This window comes from Oryctolagus cuniculus, chromosome 14 (genome assembly GCF_051225735.1).
Source record: "Oryctolagus cuniculus isolate XC-2025 breed Fujian yellow rabbit chromosome 14, ASM5122573v1, whole genome shotgun sequence".
NCBI lineage: Eukaryota > Metazoa > Chordata > Mammalia > Lagomorpha > Leporidae > Oryctolagus > Oryctolagus cuniculus.
Genome location: NC_142880.1, coordinates 37,192,510 through 37,217,146, shown reverse-complemented (window position 1 = coordinate 37,217,146; position 24,637 = coordinate 37,192,510). Strand labels below are relative to the sequence as shown.

At 43.1% G+C, this 24,637-nt stretch overlaps 1 protein-coding gene across 1 annotated transcript in view; it reads left to right on the top strand.

Annotated features, from left to right (window-relative positions):
- The window catches only part of ARHGEF28 (Rho guanine nucleotide exchange factor 28), a 137,199-nt gene extending 112,977 nt beyond the window's left edge, over positions 1-24,222 (top strand). The window contains 1 exon segment of the mRNA XM_017350622.4: positions 23,090-24,222. Within this exon segment, the coding sequence (XP_017206111.3) occupies positions 23,090-23,253 (164 nt within the window). The 3' untranslated portion in view covers positions 23,254-24,222.
- Positions 24,223-24,637: the final 415 nt, after the last annotated feature.

The window sequence follows — 24,637 nt, the reverse complement described above, 5'->3', positions numbered from 1 at the left end:
ATGTTGTAACACTGCAATAAAGGCATTGCACTCTGAGAGTCTCATAAATTCACCAGTTCCAAAAAACAGGAATTGCATGCTCAAAGACTTCTTCATGCAAAGCCTTGGATGAGATGGTTTCATGCTGTATTTCTTCTTTCTTTCTTTCTTTTTTTTTTTTAGATTTATTTATTTTATTTGAAAGAGTTACAGGGAGGGAGAAGCAGAAGCAGAGAGACACAGAGAGAGGTCTTCCATCTGCTAGTTCATTTCTCAAATGGCCACAACAACTAGGGTTATGCCAGGCCAAAGCCAGGAGCTTCACTAGGGTCTCCCATGTGGGTGTCAGGGGCCCAATCATGTGGGCCATCCTCCACTGCTTACCCAGGCACATTAGCAGGGAGCTGGATCAGAAGAGGAGCAGTCGGACTGGAACCAGCACCCATATGGGGTGCCAGCGCTGTAGGTGGTGTCTTTACCCACTACGCCACAGCACCAGCCTGGTGGTACCAATTTCTAATGGGTACAGAAGCCTCGGTGCTTTCCTGTGGATCCTGAGTTTTGAGATTTCCATTTCTCAAAGACAGTTTGACCCTCTACTGGGCTCTCAGAATAGGAATGTATAAATGTTAGCCTCTTGTGATTTTTACACTGATCTTGTGGACAGGAAGAATCTTGATTCTCCTGGATTATAAAAGAGGGCTATGGTTTGTGTTTCCCCTTGAATTCAGGACAATTGAGCTCAACTTCAAGAGGCCATATTTTGGCAAGTCTTTGTAGGATGATTCAGAAAGGAAGCGTGTTTCCAGCCGGGGAAAACACTGACATTTGCTGGAGGCAGATGGCACAGTGTGGTATTGGAAGTCAGGGAGACTTCACATACTTGGCCTTGCCAAAAGCTCCTGGAATCTGTGTTCAGATCTTAAGCTTATATTCTTTGCATCTCAGATGTGTTTCTGCAGTGACTGTTCAGCGATGATGGATTTTTCCCCCTAATTTTAGCACAGTAAATGTGGAACTGTTTGATATTCATACAATTATATAAGCTTAAACCTGTCGGTGTATGGATATTGTGTTATCTTTATGCATTTTCTTAAGGTTCCATTTTTGGAATGCTCTTATAACAAGAGTATGGAAGCTTAATATATGTTCCATCTGAAGTCTCTTTAAAGAAAGTAAAGGTTTGAAGCTGGTTTGCTTCCAATGAGTAGGTTCAATTCCTGGCTCCCCGTGAATTTATTCGTCCCCAAATGTTGTGCTATTTTTGATTATTTGTTCATTTATTCAGATTGGCATGATAGCCTCAAGCAGAAGTTGTATTTTTAGATGCATGGTGTTTCTGTTCAGCAGGATATTTTAGGGCCCTAAAATACACCCGCAAAGTTTTGCAAATGCAAATTACTTTTCACCGGCATGTAGACCAGAGGGAAGAAAATGTCATGCAGGTTTTGGCCAAAATGTGATGGTCTGTTAGTCAGCATGTGGCCGGGCAGCGCGGCTGGCACTCAGACTCCAGTGTGAAACAGCACAGTCGCACACTCGCTGATGCCTCCCTGGGCCCTGGAGCCGTGGCCACCTGGAAAGAAGAATGTGCTAAGATTGCAAGCGGCTCTGTGGTTCGCCTTCTTACAGGGTGCTCTGTGCGACTACCGGCGTAGTTTGTTTTTTAGACGTTTTCAGTTCTTTTCTGCTGAACAAGCAGTCTGAGGCGAAGCCTTGTGAAAAATCCAATCCTGAGTTTGCCTTTCCGAGTGCTCGCTGCCGCCCTGAGCTGGCTGTCAGTTGCCTTAATGATCCAAAGGGCACAAAGCCAGATTCCGAGCTGTGTGAGATGGGAGCAAAGTGCTCAGAGAAATCACATTGACAGTACCCTCCTCATGGAAGCTGTTACTGGTTGTTGTAAGCCTGAGGAAGGGAGTTTTCTAATGATGCTGCCAATAAATTAGAGCATCCCCTCGTATTTGTCACATGGGAGATGTAGACACAGAGCCGTGGCAGACACATTGGTCCGATTCAGACTCCTGCCAACCACTTAGCATCTGCAGTCCTTGACTGCTCAAGTAGGTAGCAACACAATTAAATTCCTGTTTTTTTAAAGATTTATTTATTTACTTGAAAGAGTTACACAGAGAGAAGGGAGGCAGAGAGAGAGAGAGAGAGAGAGAGAGAGAGAGGTCTTCCATCTGCTGGTTCACTCCCCAGATGGCCGCAACGGCTGAAGCTGTGCCGATCCAAAGCCAGGAGCCAGGAGCTTCATCCGGGTCTCCCACAGGGGTGCAGTCCTTGGGCCATCTTCCCCTGCTTTCCCAGGCCATAGCAGAGAGCTGGACAAGAAGTGGAGCTGCCAGGTCTTGAAACGGCACCCAATGGGATGCCAGCGCTTCAGGCCAGGGAATTAACCCACTACGCCACAGCACTGGCCCCTAAATTCCTGTTTTTATAAGTCAAGGTGAGCTTATGGGTAGCACAATGATTTTTGCCAGTGAAATTACACTACTTCTGGTGGTAGTTATTTTCAGTTGTTTCAGAGACCAGTGGTTAACTTAAAGGATGCATTATTCAGGGAGATTTCATGAAGGGCTTGATTAAATGGCTGAGTCCACACTGACCCAGAAAAAACACACACACACATACATATACACACACATATACGTACACACACACACACACACACTAAGATAGAAAGCTGCCTAGCAATTTCATCTTTGACCAAAATGACCAAAAACAAATTGGACCAGGAATAGCCTATGAGAAAAGTAGGTGACACAATTTCCCTCTTGCTGTTCAAAGATGAGAATATAGAATCCATCCCCAAACCCCTACAAGTAAGTTTCAGAAACAAAAATGGAGTAAAACCACACTTTTCCAATATAATGAATCTTATATGCATTTATCAGTACTTCATTTTTAAGTGAGAGATTTTAATGAATGAATGAACAAATGGAGGAGCAGATAATGCATTTCGTTAATCTTGGACAGTGGAAATGGCATACTGACTCGAGACAGGAGGCTTGAGAACTACACCTGCATTCCGATTGCAATTCTGTTATTCTCTATGAAATTTTACTTTTTATTTTTTATTCGAGAGGGAGAGAGGGAGGTAGAGGGAGGAAGGAGAGAGCGATCCCATGTGCTGATTCACTCCCCAAATACACACGCCAGCTGGAGCTGGAGCCAGCAACTGTGAACACGATCCTAGTGTCCCTTGTGGGCGGCAGAAACCGAATTACTTGAGCCACCACCACTGCCTTCCAGGGTTGCATTGGCAGGAAGCTGTAGTTAGGAACAGAGCCAGGAATTGAACCCAGCCACTCCAGTATGGGACTTGGGCATCCTAAACACTGCCTACTCCCTTATTATCTATGAAATTTTGTTTTATTTTTAAAGACGTATGTATTTATTTGAAAGGCGGAGATACATAGAGATCTTCCATCTGCTGATCACTCCTCAAATGCCTACAACAGCCAGAGATCTGGGCCAGGCTAAAAACCGGGAGCCAGGAACTCCATGCTGGTCTCCCATGTGGGTGTCAGAGGCCCATCTTCTGCTGCCTTCCCAGACACATCAGCAGGAAGCTAGAAACCAGTGCTCCAGAGTGGGTGCAGGCGTCGTGAGTGGCAGCTTAGCCTGCTGTGCTACACCGCCAGTTCCTATGTCTGTGAAATTTTAAGGAGGTATTTAAACTTATTTCATGTGTCTCCGTTTCCTCTTCTATAAAATTGTACTTCTAGTAGTATGTGGTTTGTAGGTGGTATGAGGCTTACATAAGACAATGTAAAATTCTAACTTTTTGAGCTCTCAATAAAAATTTTATCATGGTTACTATTATATTGTGTGCTGAGAAAGGAGAAAATTATTAAGAAAATGGATTTGGTCGCTTGAGCCAATGGACTGCTTCCAATATGCGTGTTCTGATGACCAGAAAGATTACAATTAGCCTCATGTGGGTATTGTCTACGTTGGCCCTTCTCAAACAATGCTTGGCAGCTCCACTGGCTGTTACTAGGTGTTAAGTGATAAATGTCTCCATGATCAGACAGTATTGGGAAATGCTGGTTTGGGGACTGTGCAACTTTTCCCAAGCTTTCACTGTGCTTGTGTGCCCTGTGAATTTCCAGAAAGCGATACTTCCCAGATCTAGTTAACACAGCCACCGCCTCAGCCTGGCATCTTCCAGGACCACTGGCTTTTGAAACACGCTTTGGAAAAAGCAGTGATGTCAGTGGATGTTGAAATCACCTCCCTGCACGTGGCACACCCTTCGCATGCATTTCTTCTCCCTTGGGAACAGCTGAGATTCCCAATGACAGATCCCCGCGTGATTTCCCACATGGGCTGCATTTTGAAACCCAAATCCAACACAATGAACTTCAGGGAGAGCGTTGTTTGTTTAGCCCCTAGGCCAGCGTTGGAGCCTGTGGATAGGGTTGGCGTCCAGTCCTCTTTGGGTTTTTCTGGGTCAGCTGTCTTAGGCTTATTCAAACCCTCTGTGTGCTGGGAGTTGATCACCCGTGAGGAAGCACTGGAGGCTCCATCTGGCCTCTGGTGTTTCAGCTTCATCTCCTGGTGCTCCCTCTTCTCTCACCCTGTAGACCAGCCGTGTGACTGCACGTGCTAACCCTCCCCCCGCCCCGTATATTTGAAGTTTCACCCAAAAGCTTGTGGAAACGAGGAATTAAAAAGATACATGTATTCTGGTGCAAAACAGCATGGAAAATCCATGTGTAGTTCTTTCATCCTCTGCATTTTCCATGAACTTTTTGAATATTCTTCTAGCACCAAAATAAGCTCATCTTCTAAGTTCGTTATCCTTGAGCTTGTTGGAGTGCCCCCTCGCACATCACATCCCTTTCCCATGTTAGAAATATCCTCTCCCCCGGACTGCAGGCCGCCTGGTTCCCTCTTAGCCATCTCTCAGGGTGCAGCTCTGGGTTATGTTCTTCCAGAAATCTGCCTAGACCCTCCCCGTCTGGGTTGGGAGCCTCTCCTAGGTGGCCCTTGAGAACCTGCCTCACGATTTTCTCACTCCTTTGCCTTCTAGACCATAAAATACTTTATACAGTTTGCTCGTGGAGATATGCTTTACTGGCAGTGAAACGCTCAGAGACTAAGTCTGTTGTCCAGTCATTTTTGTGCGGAGACCATCAGAGCACAGAACGTTTCCATCACTCCCAGAAATTCCCTTAATCCCCTTCCCAGTCAACTCCACCCACCCCAAAGCAGCTATTCCTCTGCTTTCCATCACTGCAGGTGAATTCTGCTTATTCTAGAATGGGTTGGAATTGGCCACTCGGGACCTTTTTTGTTCTGCCCTTTTCATTGTGTATTATTGTTGAGACACAGCCATGATGTTGCATGGATCTGTAGTCGGTCCCTTTGTACTACCGAGGAATCTACCACTGATGAATATACCAGTGCACTTACTACTTCTTCTGTTTGTAGACAGCTGGGTTATTTCGAGTTTTGGACTTACCACGAGTATTGCTGCTGTGGATGTCCTCGTGCAGGGCTTTTTGTGAATTGTGTTTGCATTTCTCTTGGCTAAGTGTGTAGGAGTGGAGTCACTAATAGGCTAGGTGGCTGTTTAGCTTTTAGGAAACTCTGGACCTGTTTTCAGAGATATTTTCTGATATGAACCTCCTGGAGCTGCAGGGAGGTTTCATTCAACTCCGTTGCCATGGTGTCCAGCCAAGTTCAGGGCACACAATGGACATTTCCAGTGCTTATTGCAGGATGAGTGGATAAGAGGCTTAAATCCATTTTCATTCTAAAATACTCACTACTAACTGACAAAAAATGAGTGCTTCGGCCATCTAGGGGATGGATGTTTCATTGACTACATGTGAGTTCACTGTGGGTGGTTAAAACACAGGAGGAACACAACTCCCTTCTCCCCTTGCTCCTGGGCCTGCCTTTGTAGTTAGAGGGTACAGTGTGCACAGTGAAGCCAAGGACGTGCAGGCTGACTGGGGCTGTGCGAGGGATCTGCCCACCAGCAGCAGCCCAGCTGATCTGAAGGTAAACCCCCGACACTCCCATCCAAGTCCCTCCCAAATCTAAGTGTCCGTTCTCCCTCCCTCTGGGTTCCCATGGACATAGTTAAGCCCAGCCTGACCACAGCCCTTTCTTGGTAACATCTAGCTCCCCTCCACCCGCTTGCAGTGGTGGCAGTATCCACCAGGAAGACCTCCTTCTCTTCTGGGAACATCCTGGCCAGCTTCAGGGCCGAATTCAGAGGCATTCTCTCCCCGGCAGCCTGTCTTGGCCCCCACATCTGGAAGCCGTCCCGCTATGGAGGGTCTTATTTGGCACCTGCCTGGGAACAGTGCTTATTAGCCATTCAGCAGGCTGTCCTGCCTTTATGGTGGTCAGCTTCCTGTTGTGCGAGGTGCTAGACTTCTTCAGGGCAGCAGGCCCAGTGGTCCTCAGCAGGCTGCCGGGGGCTAGGGCTCTTGGACATAGGCTCAGGCCTCATGATCCTTGCTCTCAGTAGCTGATTCCGTGAGAGAGCACTTAATTATAAAGCAGTGTTATGATTTACAGAGGAAAGAGATCTGTCTGAAAAGAGGAGGCTACAGTAGGAATTGGGGAGTTTATGTCGCCTGGTGGGTACTTAGTGAAAAATTTGCTGGCTTTCTGGCTGTTCGTCACAGCCAGGATCTGTGTCAGGAAGTACAAGGATGAACGGCTAGAGTAGCTGCGTATGTCATTTGTATGCACAAGATAATTTTAGGTCATTTCCTGTAGGGAGAGACAGCTGCAGAGAACAGAGCACTTCATCTTGTGACATATATGTATGTTTTGGTAAAGTCTTAATTTTGCCTCTTTTCTTTAAACTGCCTACTTTTCTACTTGAACAATTCCTAAAAATATTGAAGTGTAGCTTCCAGTTCCTTACTCTGATAACAAACATAAATGGAGAAAGAATATTCAAGAGCATGAGAGTCTGCATTGAGCATAGCATTTTCTATATATTGTACTGTTAAAATTATAGTCATTTTTGAGTGCCATACACTCAAGCCTGTAGTTGGGAAAGATATTTCAGGGTTTGGTTTCTCTGCAAATGTTACTTCAAACAAATAAGATTTCCAAAATTAATGTGTCTTGTTTCTAAAAAGAAGCAACATTTATGTTGCTCTGAAAATTGTACGTGTGTTTCTCAGAACAGGCAAGGATGGTCTTTGACATTATCTTGTATTTTTGTAGTTGATCAAGAGGAAAAAACCCACTCATTTGCAGACCTTTGAAGTAAAGGATTGGGTGCTAGTTCTTTTTTAGATCTGGTTCTGGCGAGGGCATCGTTATTAAGGAGTAGGTAGAACTAATTAGCTTGGGTGTGTTCGGATTCTTGGCGCCTTCTGCTTTAAAGAGAAATGCTGCATTTTGTATGCTTAAGAATCTTAACAGCTGCTTTACTGTCTTCTGAGCCAGTCAGAAGTTAAATGCAGCATTAACATTCCTAGGTTGATTTCCTGCCTTCTTCAGCTGGCAGGGAAATGAATTTGATTCTTCTCTCAGCCGCACAAGAGGCGGAACCAGGGTCATGCTACAGGCAGTTTGCAAAAAATCTGGTTTCTGGCCGTGGGAGGAGAAAGCCATGGTCTTCTGTTCCTCAAGAGAATTTGAATGCCATGAAAGCACCACCTGGTCCTTGTAGCTACACGTCCCTTAACTCAGCACACTCTTGTCTTTCCATTTTTTTAAAAAGAGTTTATTTATTTGAGAGTAGAGTTACAGACAGTGAGAGAGAGAGACAGAGGTAAAGGTCCTCCCTCCCCTGGTTTCTCTCCCCAAATGGCTGCAATGGCTGGAGCTGAGCCGATCCAAAGTCAGGAGCCAGGAGTTTCTTTTGGGTCTCCCACATGTGTGCAGGGGTCCCAGGACTTGGGCCATCCACTGCTGCTCTCCCAGGCCATAGCAGAGAGCTGGATTGGATGTGGAGCAGCCGGGACTAGAACCAGCACCCATATGGAATGCTGGCGCGACAGGTGGAGAATTAACCTACTGCGCCACAGCACTGGCCTCTCAACACAATCTTAAAAATTGTCTCTGCTTTTTAATAGGGGCAGCAGGATTTGAATATTTTGTTTTGATTATTTAAAATTGACCTATTTCTTGTCAACCTGAATGCTATTATTAGAAACAAATTCAAACATATGAGAAGCTAAAGTGAAGAGGGTACAGCCACTCACAAACCCATCATTTAACTCCAAAATATCATGGCCGGTCATGAGTTAGATGCCAATCCTGCACCCTCTGTCCACTCATATATTATTTTGAGGCACATTCTAAAAATCATGTGTGTGGGGTTTGGTACTGTGGCGTGGCAGGTTAAGCCATCACCTGCAATGCTAGAATCCCTTAATGGATGCTTGTTCCAGTCCCTGCTCCACTTATAATCCAACTCCCTGCTAATGTGCCTGGGAAAGCAGCAGCAGATGGCCCAAGTGCTTGGGCCACTGCACCTATATGAAAGACCTGGAGGAAGTTTCTGGTTCCTGGCTTCTGCCTGGCCTACCTTGGGTATTGTGGTCATTTGGGGAGGGAACCAGCAGATGGAAGACCTCTCTTTTTTTCTCTCTCTTTCTTTCTTCCTCTCTCTCTCTCTGTCACTCTGCCCTTCAAATATAAATTATTAAAAAATGAAATTTATTCATCCATCAACAGTTTAATATATATCTTTAAAAGTGGCTTTTTTAAAAAGAAGATTTATTTATTAATTTGAGAGTAGAGTTACAGACAGTGAGAGGGAGAGACAGAGAGAAAGGTCTTCCATCTGCTGATTCACTCTCCAAATGGCCACATCAGCCGGGACTGGGCCAGGCTGAAGCCAGGAGCCAGAGCTTCTTCCAGGTCTCCCATGTGGGTAGCAGGGGTCCAAGCACTTAGGCCATCTTCTGCTGCCTTCCCAGGTCATTAGCAGAGAGCTGGACTGGAAGTGGATCAGCCAGAACTCAAACTGAACCGGCACCAATATGGGATGCCAGCATCCCAGGTGGAGGCTTAACCTACTATGCCAGAGCACCAGCCCCAATGGCTACCTTTGTAAAGCCATTACCATATATAGGAAAAATTTAACCATAATCCCATAGTATCAACATATCAAATATTAAATATATGTTTACATTTCCAATTATTTCTTAAGTGTCTGTGTCTTTTTCACAGTTTTTTTGGACTCAGAATTCAAATAAAAGTCATACATTGCAGCTAGTTGCTGTGTAAGTTTAATTCAGTGAATAATATAAACGTTTTAATTATAAAAATTTCTCTTACAAAAAAGATATGTATTCACCATACATGTAATAGGCCTTACAGTTTTTTCCATATTTGCTTTCAGTGCCTCTTTAGCCTTTTTTCTTTTGAAGAAATAGATGTGACTGATAAACTGACATTCCCCCACCCCCGTTATTGTTTCCATTTCTTTCCTACTAAGGGTAAACTAAAATTGGTAAATATGTAATTTCCAGTGTATATTTTCATGCTATTGCTATGTATATATAAGGACACTTCAAAAAGCTCATGGAAAGTGGAATTGAAATTGAAATTTATTTTGGTGCAGAAAGTTTTGAAATGCATGCACAAAGTTCATGAAAACGCATATTATGAAAAAAAACTATGCTTCTACATCTACGTTTTCGCCAATATGATGGGCAGTTCTCATCAGTGTAATGGGCATTCTTTCAATTCATACTTTGCTGATTACCAATGAGATATAGTATCAGTTCCTCTTTATTGACTTCTAGATTTTTCTCTATTGTGAATTCCCTTTTCATACTTGTTTGTATCCAACACACAGGTTTTGGAATTTTAAAACAGTCCGCTCTTAGTTACACAAACACATTTTTTTTTTAAAAGATTTTATTTATTTATTTGAGAGGCAGAGTTACAGAGAGAGAGAAAGGTCTTCCATCTGCTAGTTCACTCCCCAAATGGCCATAACGGCTGGAGCTGGGCCAATCTGAAGCCAGGACCCAGGAGCTTCTTCCAGGTCTCCCACACAGGTGCAGGGGCCCAAGAACCTAGGCCATATTCCACTGCTTTCCCAGGCACATTAGCAGAGAGCTGGATTGGAAGTGGAGCAGCTGGGACTCGAACTGGTACCCATATGAAATATTGGAGCACAGGTAGAGGCCCACTACCAGCCCCACGAATGCATTGTTTTTAATGGACTCAATATATTTTCTACTTTTTTTTTTAACTTTTATTTAATGAATATAAATTTCCAAAGTCCGGCTTATGGATTACAATGGCTTCCCCCCCATAACATCTCTCCCACCCGCATCCCTCCCCTTTCCCACTCCCTCTCCCCTTCCATTCACATGAGGATTCATTTTCGATTCTCTTTATATACAGAAGATCAGTTTAGCATACATTAAGTAAAGATTTCAACAGTTAGCTCCCACACAGAAACATAAAGTGAAAAATAATAGATGATTTTTTAAGTAGAACAGACAAAAAAAAAATACTATGAGGGATAATGTATTAAGTTGTCCATTAGCAGTCAGGGCTATGCTGATCAAGTCACCATTTCTCATAGTGTCCATTTCACTTCAGGAGGTTTCCTTTTTGGTGTTCAGTCAGTTGTCACCGATCAGGGAGAACATATGGTATTTGTCCCTTTGGGACTGGCTTACTTCACTCAGCATGATGTGTTCCAGATTCCTCCATTTTGTTGCAAATGACTGGATTTCGTTGTTTCTTACTGCGGTATAGTACTCTAAAGAGTACATATCCCATAATTTCTTTATCCAGTCTACCGTTGATGGGCATTTAGGTTGGTTCCAGGTCTTGGCTATTGTGAATTGAGCTGCAATAAACATTAGGGTGCAGACCGCTTTTTTGTTTGCCAATTTCATTTCCTTTGGGTAAATTCCAAGGAGTGGGATGGCTGGGTCGAACGGTAGGGTTATCTTCAGGTTTCTGAGGAATCTCCAGACTGATTTCCATAGTGGCTTGACCAGTTTGCATTCCCACCAACAGTGGGTTAGTGTCCCTTTTTCCCCACATCCTCGCCAGCATCTGTTGTTGGTAGATTTCTGGATGTGAGCCATTCTAACAGGGGTGAGGTGAAACCTCATTGTGGTTTTGATTTGCATTTCCCTGATTGCTAGTGACCTTGAACATTTTTTCATGTGCCTGTTGGCCATTTGGATTTCCTCTTTTGAAAAATGTCTATTGAGGTCCTTGGCCCATCTCTTAAGTGGGTTGTTGGTTTTGTTTTTGTGGAGTTTCTTGATCTCTTTGTAGATTCTGGTTATTAACCCTTTATCTGTTGCATAGTTTGCAAATATTTTTTCCCATTCTGTCGGTTGTCTCTTCACTCTCCTGACTGTTTCTTTTGCAGTACAGAAACTTCTCAATTTGATGCAATCCCAATAGTTGATTTTAGCTTTGACTGCCTGTGCCTCCCGGGTCTTTTCCAGAAATTCTTTGCCTGTGCCAATATCTTGAAGGGTTTCTCCAATGTTCTCTAGTAACTTGATGGTGTCAGGTCGTAGATTTAGGTCTTTAATCCATGTTGAGTGGATTTTTGTGTAAGGTGTAAGGTAGAGGTCTTGCTTCATGATTCTGCATGTGGAAATCCAATTTCCCCAGCACCATTTATTGAATAGACTGTCCTTGCTCCAGGAATTAGTTTTAGATCCTTGATCAAATATAAGTTGGCTGTAGATGTTTGGGTTGGTTTCTGGTGTTTCAATTCTGTTCCATTGGTCTATCCATCTGTTTCTGTACCAGTACTATGCTGTTTCGATTACAGCTGCCCTGTAGTATGTCCTGAAATCTGGTATTGTGATGCCTCCGGCTTTGATTTTGTTGTACAAGATTGCTTTAGCTATTCGAGGTCTCTTGTGCCTCCATATAAATTTCAGCACCATTTTTTCCAGATCTGAGAAGAAGGTCTTCAGTATCTTGATTGGTATTGCATTGAATCTATAAATTGCTTTTGGGAGAATGGACATTTTGATGATATTGATTCTTCCAATCCATGAGCATGGAAGATTTTTCCATTTCTTGGTATCCTCTTCTATTTCTTTCTTTAAGGTTTTGTAATTTTCATCGTAGAGATCTTTAACGTCCTTGGTTAAGTTTATTCCAAGGTATTTGATTGTTTTTGTAGCTATTGTGAATGGGATTGATCTTAGAAGTTCTTCCTCAGCCATGGCATTGTCTGTGTATACAAAGGCTGTTGATTTTTGTGCATTGATTTTATACCCTGCTACTTTGCCAAACTCTTCTATGAGTTCCAATAGTCTCTTAGTAGAGTTCTTTGGGTCCCCTAAATATAGAATCATGTCATCTGCAAAGAGGGATAGTTTGAGTTCTTCCTTCCCAATTTGTATCCCTTTAATTTCTTTTTCTTGCCTAATAGCTCTGGCTAGAACCTCCAGAACTATATTGAATAGCAGTGGTGAGAGTGGACATCCCTGTCTGGTACCAGATCTCAGTGGAAATGCTTCCAACTTTTCCCCATTCAATAGGATGTTGGCTGTTTGTTTTTCATAGATTGCTTTGATTGTATTGAGGAATGTTCCTTCCAAACCCAGTTTGCTTAGAGTTTTCATCATGAACGGGTGTTGTATTTTATCAAATGCTTTCTCGGCATCTATTGAGATAATAATATGGTTTTTCTTCTGCAGTCTGTTAATGTGGTGTATCACATTGATTGTCTTGCGCACATTAAACCATCCCTGCATACCAGGGATAAATCCCACTTGGTCTGGGTGGATGATCTTTCTGATGTGTTGTTGCATTCTATTGGCGAGAATTTTATTGAGGATTTTTGCATCTATGTTCATCAGGGATATTGGTCTTTAATTCTCTTTCAGTGCTGCATCTTTTTCCGGCTTAGGAATTAAGGTGATGCTGGCTTCATAGAAAGAATTTGGGAGGATTCCTTCTTCTTCGATTGTTCTGAATAGTTTGAGAAGAATTGGAGTTAGTTCTTCTTTAAATGTCTGGTAGAATTCAGCAGTGAATCCATCTGGTCCTGGGCTTTTCTTTGTTGGGAGGGCTTTTATTACTGTTTCAATTTTCTACTTTTAGATAGGGACGTTGGGCCATTTCAAGAAGGATAAAAATCAACTAGAAGTGTAGAAACTACTTAACATATTATTGACCATCATTTATATCCATCCCACAAGACTTTAAGCACTGGTTCTTCATGTGTGTACTTTCATTCCTACTTCTGTGTTTTCTTCTAGAGTTCCCGTACCTCGCTTAGTAACTTACCAATGTTTTATCAACTCAGTACATCTGTCCATATCCGCTTCATTTTCATTCCTGGAAATTACTCACTTGGAGCCCTCTGTCCTGCTCCAGTGAGGACTTGATGCTCTCCAGGGCCACTATGGAATTGTCGCCTGGGTTGTCCTGTCTGTCCTCGGTTGAGTCCTCTGACCCCTCCATCCCAAGCTTCTGACCCCATTATGGAATGCCCCTTCCTTGCTGGGGCCTGACTCAGGCCTCCCCAGGAAAATCCATAGGGTGTATACATTTGCCCAGATTAGTTGAAATATCTTTTTCATGTCATTCATTTAGTTTTGCTACTCATCCACTTGGGTTTTACAATGCATCTGGTATTAGAATTCTAAATAAAAAATGTATTTTATTTCAGAATTTTGAAGGAATAGATTCCCCTCCTTTCCCGAGTTGCTTGTATTGTTCTGACTCCTAGGGGGGCCTTTGTGCCTGACCCTTTCTCACTTCTTCTAGAAGGTTTTAGAACTCTCTTTTTAAAAAAATCCCCTCTCATTTGAATTTTATATTATGCCTGCCTTAGTGTGGTCTTTTGTTAAAATCATTTTCACTGGCCATTCATTAGGCTTGTTCAATCTGGAGGCATATTTAATTCCATTTTCAGAAATAGTCTTTTTCTTTTCACTTTCTTCCATTAAAGAAAAATTGCATCCCTTCCATTCTGTCTTCCTGGCTGGAGGTTGGACCTCAGAGATCCTCTGATTTTGCTCTCATTTTCTTCGTATTTTTGTTGTCCTTTAAGGGCAATTTTCTGGTCCTTAACCTCTTGCTATTCCATTGATTTAAAAAAAAAAATTTTGACCTAGCACATTTTAAATTCCCAATATATACATACACAAACACATACACACATATCCTATTTTGTGGAATTTTGTTGTGAGGTTGAAATGCCTCTGAATATTTTTCAAAGGTAGTTTTTGCAAGTTTTCTTTAGCTCTCTGTTCCTAAGTTTTGTTCTTCTCCAAATTAGGTTTGATTCTGGGTCTATTTTAGGCTTCCTCTGTCACATTCTGTAGTATACTGACCGTTTTGGATTGGTGTGGGGGATGACTTGAATGAAAGATATGTGTAAAATACATAAAATAGTTCCTGTTTTTATAATTTTCAGAGTTTTCCATTACCCTGGCTATTCACGTGTATAGATCACCCCAAAATACCTTAAAAAATAAATATAAATGTTGAGTGTTTGGAGGAAAATGATAAAAATACAAAAAGTTAGTCTTCTAAGAAACTGGAGAAATCTTCCAGTTCGAGAATTCTGGGTACCTTCCTCTATTTTTTATTAGTTTTGAGAGGTGGTCCTACTAATAAAATGGAGAAACCACTGAAGTTTGTACAAAACTTCAATGTGTATCATTACATATCAGAGAAAATTCAAGTTTGTGCAGTCACTGGCATTCTGACAGTCACACTGCTTTTTTTGTAGAAGGGACGTCAAGGTACTGCTTTAGACCAGGAATTGCTAATATTTACAGCCGTTCTGGGGTAGCTCTACGGGGTTGTGCCTGCCTGTGAATGGCACCCTGACTGTTGCTGTGGGGAGAAGCTAAGCCCAAGTGCACCAATGAGGAAATGGAAGTTCTAGATCTGAGGACTGTCACCCAAGGTCAGACAACACCGGTTGGCCTGTTGGGCGCATTCCTGATGCGATTCTGCCTTGACTCCATTATCAGTCTCATCCTCCTATGAAGACAGTGATTACACTTGCTAAGACGCCAAGCTCCTTTCAACAGGCCAGAATTCCAAATCCATGATTTCCTATGATTTCAGTGAGAAGAGATGGACATTTTTCATCAGATATTCACCATTCATTCAACAGTATGTATTAGTGTATCTTTCAGCTACCATTAGGATGACCTGAAATTTACATTTTTGTGGAACTAACTGCATTTCTTTTATTTCCTGTTTCTTAAATGCTACTTTTTAGCTTTAAATGAACTCAAATTTAAAAGGGTAAGAGGGAAGATTAATAGGAATTTTGCTTTATACAATTGAATTTTAAGAAGAAGGGCTATTTCAATAAATTAAATTAATATTTCTCCTGGATCCTGAAATTCAAACCATACCTATATTATCAAAATTAAATAGTAAAAGCATTTTCCAATTTATATATTAAGCACCACCATGGGGCTTTAAATTATAACTCATTTTAAGTTGGAATTATCTGCACTGATTTCTCTATAGTTGTACATAAAATATTTTATTGTAAAATGAACTAATGTATAAAATATTGCTTTATTCTCTAATAAAAGTATTAGTGCTTTTTTAATTAAATAAGAGCTAAAAAATAGGAATCCATATTCCAAGAGAAACTTATCAATTCATTGCTTAGGACAAATATACCTAAGGTATAAAATAACATATTTTCTGAATTATATTTCACCTAGGAGACGTTATTAGATTTTCTGTGCAACAGAAAAGACTACCAGAATTGGTATCATTTTTTATGGGTAGCTATAAACTCGATGAACCTTATCTATTTTATGGAAAATTTGTGTGTTTTTCTAAATAGATACAAACCCATATACGTACTTGCCAATAGCTTGTCATATAGTTGCATTAAAATTGATATAAATGTCCTTGGCATCCAGAGGAGGCTTCTAGATTTATTGCCACAGTTTTCCATTTATATCAGATTTATAGTAGCTACTCTGCTAGAGTGACAGAAAACCCTGTATAATAATATAGTCCAAATGTATGGGAGGCTATGGACTGAAGAAAAGTTATCATGGAAATTTTCAAATGTATACAAAAGCAGAATCATCTAAGAATCCCCCCTATCCAGAGCTGGCTTTTTTTTAACTATTTCTGGACCACAGCCCACTTTGGGTCAGTGCCTGTTTCTCTTTTCTATCTTTTGGGTTACCTTAAAGTGAATCCAAGATGCCCTGGGGACTTTCATCCAAACATACTTCAGTATCTTTTTGAGAAAGGGAACAACTTTAAAAACTACTCAGAATTCTGTCACCACAATATCATTATCACACCTAGCAATATCTTACTTCCAACCATACTGGCAGTCGTTGAATTTCTCTAGTTCTCTCAAAATGCTTTCTCTGCTTAGTGTGTTTGAATTGGATTCTGAGTAATTCCATATATTGCATTTGGTGGATATATCGCATAAATCTATTTTAACCTGAAGTTCTCATGTCTCTTTTTTCACCTTACAAATATTTACTGAAAAGATTGGTTGACTTTTTTTTTTCTAGGAAAATTTTCTGCATTCTGGGTTTTGCTGATTGGGTCACCATGGGTGTTACTTAACATATTCTCCAGCCACTGTAGTTCCTGTCCACTGGCAGCCGTTGGGAATAAATGTTTGATTAGAGGCAGGATTCATGTTTTTGACATGAATTAAAAAAAACCTCCATAGATGGTGTTCCATGTTTACTGTTGCAATCCGTCATGTGACACATAATGTCTGTTTCTCTTTTTGTGGTGTTAACATCTGCAGGTTCAGATCTCTTTGGCTTGATCCGCCCGTGATCGAGTTTCCCATCAGTGTTTCTCCTGATGTTCCAGCACTCATTGATGATGGCTGCCTGCTCCACTAGAGATGTGTGTGGGGTCCGGAGCTTCTGAATCTGGAAAACCTCGCGTACTTCCAGCTTCTCAGCCCTGATTTATTCTGGCGCCTTGGTTATTTAGTGTCTCTTTCCTGGTCTAGAGGAGCTGTCTATTTCTCTGATGTACTGTGCTTGGGGAAAAGCCCCCTCGAGTGATCCTGCCTATTATTTTCTCCAGAAAGAGTAATGATGCACATGAAAGTTCTGAGAAATCTGTCACTTGGGACACCTGACTTGCCCTGAGTTTCAGCAGCCTACTTGGCCATGGTGCTCTTTTATCATTGATAGCTCTTAATAATCCTATTTAAGGAAACCCACTTTGAAAAACATCTCAAGGGAGAGGAGAAGGATACCCGAAGAGAAGGCCATGACTTCTTCACCAGGAGAGAAAAGTGTGAGAGCAGACCCGAGTCCAAACATCAGGGAGGGCAAATGTATTGTATCATGTTTCCAGTTAATATGGGGGTACCTCAAAGGTAGAATTAAAAGATAAGCTGATTTGCTGCAAAAAATTTTAGAAACTCATGCATAGTTTTTTCATGATACTCCTTTTTCATGCACCTTTTCATTCAAGAACATGAGGGTGCTTCCAAACATTTGTGGAAGAATGCAATTAAAAATAAATTTATTTTGGTGCAGAAATTCTTAAAATCCATGTAAGCAAGGGGTCTTCATGGTATCAATTGCTTCAATAGTTGTGCTTCTTTTGGTATTACTTATACAGCTAATGTAGCCCATTCCAAACCTGTTCATTACTGAGAAGAAAATAATAGTCCAACTCCCACAATCACAACCTCAAAAAAATTATGACACAGCTTGCCTTTCTGCTTTACCAATTTATACACGCGTGTGCCACATATGCACGCCAACACACCCCGCCCCCACCCCAAGCACACTTGGGTTGTTCATTTCAGGGGCAGTGCTGGTACACGAGGAATAGAAAAGAAATCATGACACAACACTCACTCGCGTTGTTTGCTTCAGACATCCACTGCAGATTGTTTTTTTTTAATGCCAGAGGTTCACATCCTGTTTGTGGCTCACTGTGGAAAATTGACTTGAGCAAAATTAAGGAGAAAGAGACCAATTTTCCTTTGCTCTGAAGATACCTCCAGCTCTGCACAATAAATGTTTTCCATTAGAAGGAAAATGTGGTGCATTAATGCTCTTGAGAAAAAACAGCCATTGCCAGTACTGCCATCAGGAAACAATTTTTTAAATGTTTCTGAGTATAAGCAAGTTTCAGTCACTAAGGCAAGAATACAACTTACTTTGCAGAGTTGGAACATCAATGATAAAATCTGTTTTTTGAAGTGGAGATAATCTAGGAAAGTGTGAATTTTGATTTTGCGGAATGTGCACAAGAGATGTTGTAATAACAAGTACAAGGGAAACTGAAATAAGCTCAACGCCCGGGCTTGGAAGACAAGAAGTTCTGTTGTGTGACCTTGGCTGGGAAGGAGGTAACGGGATGAGACGCAGAGCGGGCCGAGCGGCGTCGTGAGTGATCTCTCACGACAGCAGACTAAACATGCTTGTGCTGCACTGGGCTTCTGGGTGCCTGGCCATCGGGCACACTGCTGAGCTAAATTCAGACTTGGCAGTTGATGCTCATGATGAAAGTTGTCCTGGTGCTTTCAAGTTTCAGTTGAACTTTTGTTTAAAAGGAATCATGATTTAAAATGCTTTTCTGCTAAGCAACAACTACATGATTTAAGTATTCTAAAAAAGATTTATTTATTTGAAGGTGGAATGATAGAGGGAGAAGAGAGAGAGATTGAGAGAGAGAGGTTTTCTGGTGTCTACTGGCTCATTCCCAAAGGGCCACAGTGGTCACATCTGGGCCAGGCCAAAGCCAGGAGCCAGGAATTCCACCTGGGTCTCCCCCATGGACTTTGGGGCCCAAACACTTGGGCTATCTTCCTCTGTCTTCCCAAGCACATTAGCAGGGAGTTGAATTGGAAGTGGACAGCCGGGACTCAAATGGGCACTCTAATAAGAGATGCCAGCATTGCAGGTGGCGGTTTAACCCACTGCACCGTAATATTGGCCTCTAGGACAGTTGACAACCCTTTTGGACTTGTCACAGATCTGCTTTTGATGAGTTGCTCTCAGACAGGCAGATTTTGACTGGGGACATTATCTTCCACTCCTTAATTAACTTTCCAAATACTATCCTTTGAGGATTGTGTGTGGGCCCACCTCAAATATGTGCTGTTGGCAAGGCTGTTGGAAGAGGGTTGGGACAAATGTCTGGCAATAACCTTAAAAACATGATTTCCAGTGCAACTCCAGTAACAAATTTGATTGCATTTCCTGAATGGAAAGCATTTGAAAAAAAAAATGCATTAATTGTTTTTATGCCTCTAGCATGGTATTTGGTGAATCGTTGACCTCAAACACGAGTAGAGCAATTCGCGTTGCTGAGTTGAGGGGGCCTTGATGAGGATGATTTCAGTCCAGTCCTTCATGAGCTGAATCTCAGGAGAAATTACTTGCATTTTATTGTGTGGTTTCCAAGATTTCATTGGATTCACAGTATAGATGGCGTATTATTCATTTAAAGTAAGACACACAGGTTTTCAATACTGAGTTCACAGGCTGGATTTGAAAGTTGTCCAGTTGATTCTAGGGAAGGGTGATTGTCCTCGCTGTTAGTTAGGAATTCTAAAATCAGGTGAACAGAAAACAGTAAGAAAAATAAAGTGCAGGTGCCAGCCGGCGCCTTAGACTAAAGGCTGCGGATGAGGAGATTTGGGGAAAGGCGTCTGGCTTTCAGCCCTCTGGCCACTCACTGTGGGCACTTTCTGCCCTGCATACTCACGAGAAAGCAGAGCAGTGCCCGCGAAAACGTGATACCTACAAGTTTTTAGCGTTCTGTGTCTGACTGACACATAGTAGTTGCGCTAAAATTGCATTTGATCGCAGTCCCCATCACAGCCCTCATGCCGAGAGTACAGAAATTTCTTGCAGAGGCTGAAGTTTTAGTGTGTGAATAAAAGCTCAATTACGTAGCAGGGGAAAAAAAAAAAAAAAAAAAAAAAAAAAAAAAAAAAAAAAAACACCTCGGGGTGAGACTCTACTTTCAGCTTGGTTTAGCCAGGTTTGGTGGCTTTGATGTGTTTCCGCTCAGTTGTCCTTATTTTAAGGTTAATCATGGTTACTGTGTTCAATTCCCAGAGATACCATGAGGATCCAATTATTTCTTTTATGTCAAGATGAAAATTTGTATTGAGAAGTTTGTATTGAAAAGTTCTTTCTAATTTCAAGTTCCATTTTATTTTAATAGTGTTTGGCTTTTAGTTGACCAAATTATGATTGTATTAAAATCTTTTTGCCCTTTAAAAAGAAGGTATTCTGTATTTTTGTCTACCAATTTACAGACGTTCTGATCACAAAGGAAAATGGTGATTAGTTTTACTCCCCACGGATTCTGCTTTCTGATTCGGTGAGGTTTAATTTTGACAGATGTTTTTTTAGTGGAAGGCTCTTATGATGGCCATTTTCTCTAGGATGGAGAGTGTAGACAAAGAAGGTGGGCCTTGAGGAGCACACAGTTGCTGTGTTGGAGAGCTTTTAGGGTTGACATGAAGTAATAAAATCAGAACTCACCCAACGGTTTCTAATTTCAAAGACCGACTGCCTGACCTTGTCTGCACAGTTCAGGTACAAACCACACAGGAACACAGGAAATTGAGTTCCCAAGCAGGTGACACACAGCCGCGATGCCACAACACATCAGCAGAACGTCTGGAACCACCGCTGGCCGTTCGCCTCGGGGCCCAGTGAGCTGTTGCCCAGAAAGGCCTTTCTCCTGTGTTTTTGTCCTGATTTGAAAAAGTTCTGATAAACCTCTGGACTCTTGACACACACACATGCACACGCACACGCACGCACACACACATTCCCCTCTAGCTCCCTATACACATTCGTTCTTTGTTCTCTGTCTTCCTGAATGAGAGCCCACAATTTAACATAAAAGAAACCTTTCTGGTAAACATTTGGAAATTTTTTTAAAAACAAATCTTCTCTCAAGGCCATTATAAATGAGCCTGCTCGGTTGCCTGGAGTCCTCAGTATTGTGGGTCCTCTGCTGAAGGCGCCACATTCCAGAAGAAGGAACATTACATAGATTCAGGGCTTCCTGTGTCCCTGGCGCGTGGTCACATCTGTCAGCAGTCACCTTCCAGCTGCCTCATTCAATAGGTGGTCTGTTATTCTGAAGATGGGGTACTTCTTGTGCACTGGCTGGACCACCTGGGGGTGGGGACATGGCACTGCAGATGGCCTGTTCCTTCGGCCAGCATCTGCCACATGGAAGCCTGGAGGTTTTCTCTTTGAAGTCCTGTTGTCTTGAGTATCAGCAGTCTAATTGGGGGTGTTTGTATGGCGGGGTGAAATGGCTTAATTCATTGACTGAGAAAAGAGTTTGAAAGCATAAATACGTGTTGTGACCATAGGCATACTTTGGAATAAACTAAGACCAGAACATTCTGGATGGATTTGTAGTCCTGCGCTGATAATGAGATCATTGCTTGGAGATATTTGGGTTGGATTGATTGCATGAGGGAGGTCTGATAATTGCTGTGTCGATTTTGAGAGGCTCAGAATGTCTTCTGCAACTTTTGCTTTCTTTTCTTTTTTGGTGAAAGTGACTCTTTAAAACGTACACCAGGCAAGGAGAGTACAGAACACGCAGGGTCTCTGAATGCGGAAAGGATGGTCAAGCCGATCCCAGCCCAGTGAGAAATGAGAATCAGAGCAGAGTGACGAGTGAGGAGTCCTCTGAGTGTGGATCTGACTTCCTCGCTGCATGATGTTGGGCCAAGAGTTTAACTGAGCTGAGCCTCAGTTTCCAGCCTGTACCTGGTGGGTTCCGGCACTTTGAGGCATAGATGCACTGAGTATAAAAGAGCCGGTGCGGCTCCTGCACCTGGGAAAGGCGCTCTGTAAACCATGGCGGCGGCAGAGGCCGCTTCAGGCAGGTTTTCCATCCTGAATGAATTCCTGGTGTTTGGATCAGGGTTGGTAGCATCAAGTCACCCCACCGGAAATGGAAATGGGGTTGTTCTCTTTGTGCCCTGTTGGCATCAAAGCCTCCCTCCTTAGCTCCTTGTCCCCTGCCCCAGGGATCCTTCTTTGCTTCAGAGGCACAGTTCAGTTCTTGTCAGGGTCCCTTAAGGTGACCTTTGTCTTCTGCGGTGGCCCTGGCTGCTCCTCCCTGCTCAGTCCCACCTCCTATTGCCAGGAGGGATGAAATGAGGTATAGCAAAGATCAGCACCTCCCCAGTGATGGAGCCCCGAGGGCACATTCTGCCCCTGATTCCTGCAGCCAAGCCTTGCTTCACGCTTTCTCTGCAGCCTAGGAGGCTGCTCAGGAGGACGAGGTCACAAGCACATTGTCATCAGAGTGCCAGGAGGTCTGTGTAGCCATCTACACAATCGAGACTTTGGATCAAAGGTGGCAGGATTGCAGTGGCCTCTTCTCAAACAGCAAAGGAGGAGCAGATGGACCCATGGCTGGCCAGCCCCCTTTCTACCTGCACTGCCTGCCTGCTCTCCTGCAGGCCGGTCGTTTGTCATATAGCTGAGCCTCAGGGAGCTGATCAATGGACACACGTGGAGAAATGCTTTGCAGAAAGTGTCTGTCTTTAAATCAAAACAACCTTCATTTCTCCTTTAAACTATAATAGTAGAAGGTGGGATCCACCCCAAAAAGAGAGACTACACAGTGCCCTGTTGTTGCTAGGTAACCAGAAAAAAAAAAAAACCAACCCAGTCACAGTTGCTATTGGCCTGATTTTCCCTCGGAACCTGGCTATTCTTGGTAAGTGCTTTGTGTGCTATGAACAGACTTGCATCATGGTGAGGCTGCTGTCTTCCTACCCTTGTCACAAATACATTGTGTGGGTCTCGAGGTCAACCTTTAACGTGGAGGTGTCCTGAGGGAGGGCACCTTGCAGGTGCACTTGTAGCTTATTTGCTTTTGCTGCCCTAGCCAAGGCCTGGATCCCCCTTGAGAAATGCATGGGCGCCCCTTTCTCAGCCGTAGCTGTGAATAGACAGGTCTTACTTCACGTGAGCTTTCCTAGGAGCATTTTGTAAGGGCGAGTCTTAGCTGCAGGAGACATGGTGCCTGCAGTTGAATGTGTCCTAGTGAATCCACATGTCCCTTTCTCCCTGGCTTGGCCATTCTCTGTAGACTGACTGTGTAGGCACTGCACTTTCTAATCTCTTGTGGATCCAAAGCTGAGTCTCCTGTAACCGCTGCTTTCTGTCTGTTGCAGATCTAGACACGTCCCAGGGTGAGTCCTCAGCACCGGACATCTCCAATCCACATCACCCTCAGCCACAGACCTTCGCAGCAGAAGCAAAGCTCGGTCTCCAGACAGTGACCAGACAAGATGAGGAAACTGGAGATGCAGTAGAAGAAAATATTGTTTACCTCTGATTGCATTGTCATTATTTTTTCAAACAAAACAAAACACTGGCACTTTTGGGAGAAACATTTTTTTTCCTATACTTTATGTATGTGTGATTGTGTCCAAATTGCTTTGAGAAAAATATTTAATATTTCATGCAAGTTCATTTTTTGGCATGCATCTAATAATTAAATTATTGAAAGCAGCTCTGTTTGTATCATCTTTAACTTATCACATCTAAGTTCAGATTTCTGGAAGAGAAACATAATTTGAATGAGAAGAACTATTCCAAAAGTTGTTTTGGCCCTACAGTAAAATTGCGTTTTTCTCCAGGTTGTCTGGGTGTTGAAATGCCTTAAAGGGCAATGTTCATAAGGGATGAACTTTCACAGGCACAGCAGAGGGGCCTCAGTGCCTGCCCTGGCAGGGGGATGTGGGAGAGGCCCTCTCTCAGTTGGCTTTCATGTGCTCATGTCTCTTGGGGGCATCAAAGGTGTAGATCTGTCATGGTCAGCATTGAGGCAACACGTCCTTCCTGGGCAGCATCCTGGACACAATCTGGACACACGGAGGGCCCGGGCCTCGTGCTCTGCCGTCACCTTTGTGCTCCGTGTGCGGCAGGGATTCAAGCCACAGTTCAACAGCAGCGGCTTTCAGCACAGCCTGGAGCCTAGAGCCCCCCAGCCAGCCCTTTCTGATGTAAATAATGAAACTGCACAGGAGCCCTCACTCCTGTCCTCATGCTCTGTCCCTGCCCCGTGAGCACCTAGAGCGCCGATGGCTACCAGTCCCTGAGGGCGCCCCGAGGAGGAGCCCTCCCTCTCTGGGCAGCTCCTGCCTGGCCAGCCTCTCCTCATCCTGGAAAGCTGGCCCATCCTGCTGCCCCTGAGTCCCCTGGGTTTCTGTGTGGGGAAATGACCTGGGTGAGTTCCCTCTTGTTGTTCAGAGATGTTTGTGTATGTTCCAGTCATTGTCAATAAATAGCTTTGACCTCATCATCTTCCTTTGTAGTTTATTAAAATTATCTCAGATCCTAGAATGCATGCACACACACACACACACACACACAATCTCCCCATATGAAAGTTGAAAATAGAGAAATATTCAGCTCATCCAGAATCACAAAACTACCCAGAGAGAGGAAGCAGGAGAGGGGAAAAGTTCACTCAGGCCCCAAGGTTTTGTTTTTGTTTTTGTTTTATTCCTTAAAGTTTGAAGTTGCTTCTATTATAGGCAGTGAGGCTGTTGGGAGTAGGGGGATCCTGAAGGTGGACCCCTCACAAATGGGGTGGTGCCCTTAGAAAGGGTGCCCTAAAGAGTTCCCTCACCGCCTCACCGCTTGAAGGACACAGCAAAAAGGCAGCACCTGTGAAGCACAATGTGGGCCCTCGCCGGAAACCACGTCTGCTGGCG